At 26.5% G+C, this 8951-nt stretch overlaps 2 protein-coding genes across 2 annotated transcripts; one reads left to right on the forward strand and one right to left on the reverse strand.

Moving 5' to 3' along the window:
- The first annotated feature begins 1506 nt into the window (after nt 1-1506).
- Nucleotides 1507-2319, forward strand: DICPUDRAFT_92914 (uncharacterized protein). Its single transcript, XM_003292660.1, has one exon. It carries the CDS (start codon nt 1578-1580, stop codon nt 2109-2111), a length of 534 nt encoding a protein of 177 aa, XP_003292708.1. The 5' UTR covers nt 1507-1577; the 3' UTR covers nt 2112-2319.
- Nucleotides 2320-2617: 298 nt separating this feature from the next.
- DICPUDRAFT_92915 (uncharacterized protein) lies at nt 2618-3432 on the reverse strand. Its single transcript, XM_003292664.1, has one exon. The coding sequence runs from the start codon at nt 3395-3397 to the stop codon at nt 2720-2722; it is 678 nt and encodes a 225-aa protein (XP_003292712.1). The 5' UTR covers nt 3398-3432; the 3' UTR covers nt 2618-2719.
- Between the last annotated feature and the right edge of the window lie 5519 nt (nt 3433-8951).

Consider the following 8951-nt stretch of genomic DNA (forward strand, 5'->3'; position numbering starts at 1 on the left):
AACAAACTCTTTTTTTTATACTTTTATATTAAGAATTCATAAAATTGAAGAAAAAAATAACTGGGTATAATAATAATAACTAATTCATTTTTATTTTATAGTATAGTAAATAAATGAAGGCTATTGAGTGTTCTCTTTGTAAAGGTATTTTTGAGAAACCTCAAAAAATAAAACCTTGTAAACATAGGGTCTGTTTAAAATGTATTCAGAGCGCAATAAAACATAGTTTAGATCCAAAATGCCCAGTATGTACTGAAATTATAAAAAGTTTCTCATTAGATGAAATTTTAAATAAAGTAGTAGAAGAATATTTATGTAAAGAGAAAAATTCGTGCCATTTTCATCCAGATGAAACTTACTCTCTATGTCTCTGTGAGCCTATACCAGTCAGTAAGAAACGTATTGATGAACAACACAGTGGTCATTTCATTGTAGATGTAGAGGATTTCAAAGAAAATATAAAGAAAAGGGTCGAAACCAAAAAGAAGGAGTTTAAACTTGAACCAGAAATGTTCAACGAAGTGCAAGACAGTTTAACAGATTGTAAAGAGAAATGGGAAAAGTCAAAGCAAAATGATCTTCTAAAAACACAAATGGTGTATAATGATGTTCACAAATTCTTTCAAATCAAGGACCATGGTGACAAGAAAAACATTGATGAGGCAAACTCAATTATTAAGTTTGAATACGACAATTTTAATAAAAAAATTGATCAAAAGAAAAAAGACATAGAACAATTTGCCAAATTAGAATCATTGGATATTAAAAAGGATATATATGGTTCAAATTTATTATTAAAAAGTATTCAGGGTATCGACTCATTAAGTGATGGCAAGAAACAAATTTCATCATTTTCAGAGTACCCAAATAAAATCCATTTTAACCAAGAAATCTTTCAAAAAATCAAATCTTTATCTAAAAATTTGTCTGAACCATACCACTGCATCTGTGGCAGCACTGAAACGGATTGCCCATGTTATCAAAAATACAGGAAAAGTCCAAGTTTCTTGGATCCGCCAGAATCCCTCAATACATCCCTTTCCTCTTCATTTTCATCTACAAATAGTTACCAACCAATCTCAATTGCCGCATTAAAATCAAAACTCGAAAATATACCTAAACTCTCAGCTCAACCACAAAAAATTTTGTCTGATACAAATACAATTCCAAGAATAAAATGCTTATATTTCTTATGTGGTAGGGAGGAAAAATCAGATTTATATAATTGTTTTAAATATTATCCAATTAGAGACGAATGGGAGCCCATGAAACCCACAAAAGATAGAAGAGCTTTTGTTACAGATGCAATTATAGTTATCAAACATTATATATACGTTTTTGGGGGTAACAATTCACTCAATTCTTATGAAAAATTCAATATTACTTCTGATTTTTGGGAAAATGGTGATATTCCATCGGGTGGTGGCTCATCAGTATCTGCAGCTTATGATGGCCAAGACTCAATTTATTTAGTTGGTGGTTACAAATCCAATGTTTCTTTAGATAGAATTGATAGGTATATAATCAAAAATGATGTAACTGGCAAAGAAACCCTCCAACTTCAATCGGTTACCACAATGAAATACCCGAGATGCTATTGCTTCACATTGGTCCATGATAAACAACTCTTTATTATTGGCGGTACCGATAATAGAGATGCAAAGGTTACCATTGTTAACAATATCGAAGTCCTCAGTTTTGAAACCAATAAAACTACCATTTTTTTAGATAATCTCAATGAACACAGCGAGAGAGTTGAAGGCATTGCTTTTGATGGTATCTTTATCTACATCATAACCTTTAAAAGGTTTTATACAGTACATATCAATACTAAATTAAAAGGCAAATATTTAGAATACCCTCCAATCGAGAATATGAGATGTGGATACGCTTTGATCATCGGAACTGACAATAATGCAGACACTGTTATCTACCTTATTGGTAGTGGATTGAATCATTATTATTATAAAATTAAAGAAAATAAATGGTACACACAACTATCAAAAAGACCAAACGAATATTGTTTTCATGGATGTGGAGTTGAATATGAAGAATCCGAGAAACAGGGGGGATTTGATAAAGGAGACATAATAGAATCTTTTCTTCCATAATGTAGTGAACAAGGATCATTACTCAATAATAATCAACAATAATTAATAATAATCAACAATTATTTTAATTTTTCAAAAAGAATTTTATAAAAACATAAACATTTCATATAAATTTTAAAAAATACAATATTTTTTATATATATTTACCGTTTAATTAATAAAATAAAAAAATAGGATTTACACAATAATAAAAATATTGATTCTATTGAAAATATTGTATATTCCGGGCACTGTATGTTTATTGTTTTTCTTTTTATTATAATAATATTAATATTTTAATAATAATATAATAAATAAAACAAAATGGGAACACAGTTTAAAAAAGTATAATAATTTATTAAAAAAAAAAAAATAACAATTTATATGTGAACAAACTCTAAATAAAAAAAAAAAAAAAATTTATATTTCAAATCACACAAATTGACTATTTGACTCTATTTACAGTTTCTTCAATTTCAAAATATGTAATTTGGTAATAATTTTAAAAAAACTTTATAAAATTTTTTAGTAATTAAACTATAAGTTTAAAATATATATAATTAAATATATATAAAAAAATTAAATTTTATTCTAACTGTTGATATTATTATAATGTTAACTATTTAATTTTATTTTTTCGAAGAGTTGGATGTTTGATTTTGGATTGTGTTTACACTTTTTGAAGAAACACGTAATAATGGAATTTTTGAAGTATATGAAGATACAGAAGGACTTGATGATGTGCTGGTAGTGGTTTTATTTACTAAATTGCTATTGTTTGCTATGGTTACATTGCTTGATGATGTTGATGGATTCAATAAATTACTATTGCTATTATTGTTATTATTATTAGTTGAGTTGGCACTGTTTATAGTTGGAGAGTTTGAATTTGAATTAGAGTTTGAATTAGAATTTGAATTAGCACTTGTACCAATTGCTTGAGTATTAAATGATGATACACTTGGTACTCTTGAAACACATTTTTCTTCAACATAAAAGCTTTTTAATAAACCTTTAGCTCTTGCACCTTCAACAATAGAAGGAAATCTTTGGAAATTAAAACCACCAAAAGGCATTAATCTAATACTGTTATCTTCTGGGTCAGCTTCTACATTGGAGGTTTGCATTGCTTCTTGGGCGGCTTCAACTAATTCATCACCTTCACTTTCTTCTTCGTCTTCATCGATACTTTCAGCACCTTCAAAGTATGAGGTATCGATTTCATTTTGAACATTTGGTACAAATGGTGGTGAAACTGTTCTAATATTATCCCAATCTATATTTACAAAGTATGGATGTGTTTTCATTTCATCTAGGCAAATTCTTTTCTCTGGTTCACATAATAGATTTTTTAACAAGTCAGTGGCCAATGGGGAGATGAATTCACCAATACGTTTCCAATCTAAAATATTTTTCCAATCTAAAATGTTCATAAATACTTCTTCTGGCGTATCGCCTGTGAATGGGGTGTCTCCTAGTAATATTTCGAAAAAGACTACGCCCAAAGACCAATAGTCATAGGTGATGTCATATCCTTTACCCTCTAACATTTCTGGTGCCATGTATTCTGGTGATCCAACTTTGCTAAATGTTACTTTTTTATTTAATGGTTGCTTCAATAAATTGCTGTCGTTGCTGCTTCTTAACTTTAAATTAAAGTGTAATGATTGAGATGATGAATCCTCTCTTAAGTTTTTCCATGTGTCGTGATATTTTGAATTACGAGAAATGAAACCTTCTTTACTGAGACCAAAATCGATAAGCTTAAGGTGACCATATTTATCTACAACGAAATTACTTGGCTTTAAATCTCTGTGAATATAACCTAATTTGTGAAGTGATTCGACAGATAATATCATCTCAGCCATATAGAATGGAGCAATATCATCTTCAAGACGTATTAAGTTGTTTAAGAGTGCTCTAAAATCTCCACCACAGTGATATTCCATTGCCAAATATAAATATTGAGAGTCATGGAAGCTATATAAAAGACGGGTAATCCATTGTGATTGATCTTTGTTTGAATGGGGTATCATCATTACTTCTTTTTCTTTGGTTACAGATGTCATTTGATTTGCTTTATGATAGGTATTCTTTTTAATTACTTTTAATGTTACAACTTCACCTGAATCTTTCTTTCTAGCTAAGAAAACTTTACCAAAACCACCTTTACCAATACATGTAAGTTTTTGAAAATCAGTTAAACCTAGCTTTGATCTTTTTGAACGTAAATATGCAGATTCTTTTTGAACATGTTCCCTCCAGCATCTTTGATATGCAATAGCTGTTTCTTTAATACCGGATTCTTGTAAAACTTGGAGTAATGCTTCCAATCTCTTTTTTCTCTGAACTAAATAATGGTCAAGTTCTCTATAGTAATGTTGGAAAAAGTTATCTAAAATTTTAATTCTTTCTTTTAATTGAGGCGAGATCTTTTCATCTAGAGAGCTAAATGTTGATTTGGAATTGATAGAGAATATATTGTTATATGAATTTAATGAGGCAGATAATGATTTTGGTGGAGTTGATGAGTATTGACCTAAATGATCAGTTGCTGGTGAATTTGATTCAAAATTGAAATCATGGTCATTTGATGGTGAGTTAATAAAATCGATTTCAACACTAAGGCCAGTTGTGTAGGTACCTTTTTTCATTTTCGATACGGGTGATACAGATAAAAATTTACAATTTGGTGACCAACTTGAGCTAACCATTTGTGTAGAGTTAAAGTTAATGGAACCATTTAAATTGTTTGATGCACTACCAAAACTAGATTGTGATACATAAGTTAAAAGAGATGGATTACTCTTTTCATCATGGATAATGACCTCTTGGGCGACTTCTAATAAATAAAACTTTTTAATACGAACTAATGTTAATGGTTTATCATCCTCTAAATAATCGTAAGGATTAACAGAGCAGCAAAGCTTTAATAGTTGTGGGTCTTTGTCCATTTTATTTGCGATACTATCAACAATTTCTTTGGCAGTTGTATTAGTACCAATGATTTGAGTCCAATAATTTGCAAATGTTTGAGGGTTACATTTAGTTATTGATGATGAAATTGAAAAACGATGATTGGTGAATGGAAGTGTTGGAAGTGGTGGTAAATTTGAAAGAGATGATGATTCTTCAGATATTTTTGAAAATGGATTATCAGAATCACTATTTCCATCACCTAATGGAACATAATAGATTCTAATCATTGAGCTAACTGGTGATAAACAATCTGGGGAAACATCTGGTGAGTTAAATCCATGTGATGGGGGTGGTGATGAAGGTGCTGCTGTTACCCATTTACTAACAGATTGGGTTCTTTGTATTGGTAGATTATTTAATTGTTGTAAATTACTTGGTAGAGTTGTTGTTGTAGTTGTTGAGGTTGTATTTATTATATTGTTATTAATATTATTTTCCTTTTCTTTATCGGCAATATAGTTATCAATGTCATTATCATTATTATTATCATTATCATTATCGCTATCGCTATCGGTATTACTATTATTGTTATTATCTCCACTACTATGTTTCTTTTTAAGGTTTAAACTACCATCGGATTGATGATGCTCTATTTGCGATGGTCTATCAATTGTGGAGTCAGATTTTAAGCCATATGGTACACTTTTTGAAACACCCCATAAGTGATGAGTGCCAATTCTTGGATTTATATTATTTAAACTTTTATTGTGTTGTAAAGTAATATTATGGGGTTCAAACGAATTGAAAATATCATTACCACTGCTATTTAAATCTTCACTACTATTACTTGCAGATTTTGAAATACCACTATTTCTGGAGAGTTTTCCTCTTGATGGTGACCAAGTATATTTCTTTTCTTCCCCTACACTGACTGATGCGGTTGGTTTATTTCCCATTACATTTAAAATGTTCAATGCTGTTGGGGTTGTCGGGGTATTGAATGTATTTGTACCAGAGTTGAGTTCATTCTTTAAACTGTTACTACCGACACTATGACTATGGTGATGGCCATGGTGATGTAGATTATGATGATGATTATTTAAATTACATGTTATTATTGGAATTGGTGAAGAGGTTGAGGGGTTTAAGCCTCTAATGGTTGGTGTTAAACTTGGGTCATAATTTTCATCTTGAAATCCTGATATTATACTGTTACTACTCTTTTTTATATTACAATCACTATTTATATCATTAAATATTAAATCACCACTATTGTTTAAATTGCTATTACTACTATTACAATGTATTACAGTATTACTACTTGTATTTAAATAATATTCTAATAAAGTTGGAGAATTGACAGTCGTATTACTATTGCTACTATTATTTAATTCACCAATGCTATTATTATTTGTACTATTATTATTTAAATTATTATCAATATTTATTATATTATTATTGTTATTAATTATATTTAATTCATCATCTTCATTAATTGTATTGATTTCATTATCCTTCTCATCATCATTTATTATTTCAATTTCGTTTTTAATGTTAATTGGTAATGGCTCTGGTGAAGTATTCGAAGAGTTATTTGTTGTTTTATTTAGTTGCTGTTGTTGTTGTTGTTGGGTAAAGTTTTCTAAAAGGTCATTATAAATTAATTTTCTGAGGTCACACGATTTTGTATTTGTTACTCTTTCATGCTTAGTACTATTACACTTTAAAGAAAGTTGGTCACAACTGATACTATTATTTAATTGTATTGAAGAGTTCAATGATCTATTAAAACGATTCTTTCTTTCGAAATTATAATTTGATGAACTGTGTACCATTGATTTTCTTCTCCAAAAACTACTTCCTTTATAATTTTTATGTCTTTCTCGAATGTTGTTATTATTTTGATTATTATTATTATTATTATTATTGTTATTACTATTATTATTACTTTCTTTTGAGAATAATGATAAAATTGCAAAAATTGAAAATTTCTTTTTTCCAGCCGAAGGTGATGAAACTGGACTTATATTTGGTGTTGCATTTTGGCTATTATATGTACTTGAAATATTTGGTGAATATAAACCACTACTGTTGCTGCTTGAATCATTATATTGGTCATTGGTAAGTATTGTGGTTTGTAATAAATATGTTGAGTTATTATTTATATTATTATTAAAATGACTATTAACATTATTATTGTTATTTATATAATTATCTAATATTATTGGGCTGGGTATTTTCTTTTCTTTTTTCTTAGAAGTAAATAATTGACCAAAAAATGATTTTCTATTGTTTACTTTATCGTTTTGTGTTGATACATTGGTATCTTGTTCAAATATTGGTTCAATAATGTTTAATGAATATCTTTGTTGTAAATTACTATTATTAATTTGTTGGTTATTACTTTTTACAAAACATGATTGGCGTGCTGCATTTTTATTTGTTTTAAAATTATTACTGTTGTAATTATTATTGTTGTTATTAATATTATTGCCATTATTGAGTAAGTCTTCACTATTATTATTTTCATCATATTCATTATCGTTATTATCTGTGTTTTCTAAAGTGTTATTTAAAGGAATAAATGATTCTTCCATTAATATTTCTTCTTCACCTATTTCCATTTTAAAAATTGATGCTTCCATTTTAAACTACTATTATAAAAATTATTACTATTATAAATATATTTATTGAGTTATGTTATAAATATTTGATGATAATAATTTATTTATGTGATTTAATATGACATTATAATTTATTTTTTATTAAAAAAAATAAATAAAAAAATTAAAAATTTGGTTTTATAAATCTAAAGGAAAAAATACATAGAGTTAGTATTATGATTTTAGTGTACCAAAAATAAAACAAAGAATATATAAAAAAAAAAACAAAAAAAAAAAGAGAAAAAAACAAAAAAAAACAGTTTTGAAAAAAAAAAAAAAAAAGCTAAATATAACCATTACAAAATCATATAAAAATAAATTTCTTTAACATTACTCTACTATTATTACTACAACTACAATAATACAACTATTATTACAATTTATTAATTAATCTATATTATTTTTATATCTAAACTTTTTTTTTTTTTTTTTTTTTATAATACAATTTAAAATAAATAAATAAATAAATAAAATTAAAAAAATTAAAAATAAAATTGAATGAAAGTTTTATGTTTTAAATAATTTTACCACCCCCAAATAAAACCCCCAAAAAAAAAATAAATAAAAAAAAAAAAAAAAAAAAAACTTCTTTAAATTATTATAAAAATAATAATACTAATATTAATAATAATATAATAATAACAAAAATAAAATTTATTTTTATAGTGAGTGATTGTTTTTATATCACACATTTATATCAAAACACACACTCACACACAAAAAAATAAAAATAAAAAAATTTAATTAAATTTTTTTTTTATGATTGATTTAAATGATGGTGATAATGTTATAAATAATTTTACATAACATGAATTAAAGTGATACATAATAATAATAAAAAAACCACAAAAAAAAAAAATTACCCCCTCTCTACTTTTTTAAAAATAGATGTGATTAAAAAATAACCTTTAAAGTATATTTTTAATAACAAATTAATACATATTAAATTATGATTAAAAAGTTTCTTTTTTTTTTTTTATTTTATTTTTTTTTAATTAAATAAATTTTTGGTATGTGAGTTGAGGTTAAGAGAAAGTGAGATATAGAATTTAATGTTATAATTTAGTAGTAATAATAATTGTACATAAAAGTAATATTTATAAATACACTAAAAAAAACACACACAAAATAATAACAATAATACACAAACAAATATTATATACAATATATCATTTGAATAAATAAAGAAATAAAATTGATTTTAGCTGTACTTTCTCCCTTATTCTCATACAAAAATAGGGATAGTGTAGTGGTGATAAATGGTGAATATTATTGTATT

This window comes from Dictyostelium purpureum (assembly GCF_000190715.1).
Source record: "Dictyostelium purpureum unplaced genomic scaffold DICPUscaffold_363, whole genome shotgun sequence".
NCBI lineage: Eukaryota > Evosea > Eumycetozoa > Dictyosteliales > Dictyosteliaceae > Dictyostelium > Dictyostelium purpureum.

Bases quoted from the DNA above. Each gene is read 5' to 3' on its own strand.
- DICPUDRAFT_92914 (XM_003292660.1), top strand. From the start codon at position 1,578: ATGAAATACCCGAGATGCTATTGCTTCACATTGGTCCATGATAAACAA.
- DICPUDRAFT_92915 (XM_003292664.1), bottom strand. From the start codon at position 3,397: ATGAAAACACATCCATACTTTGTAAATATAGATTGGGATAATATTAGA.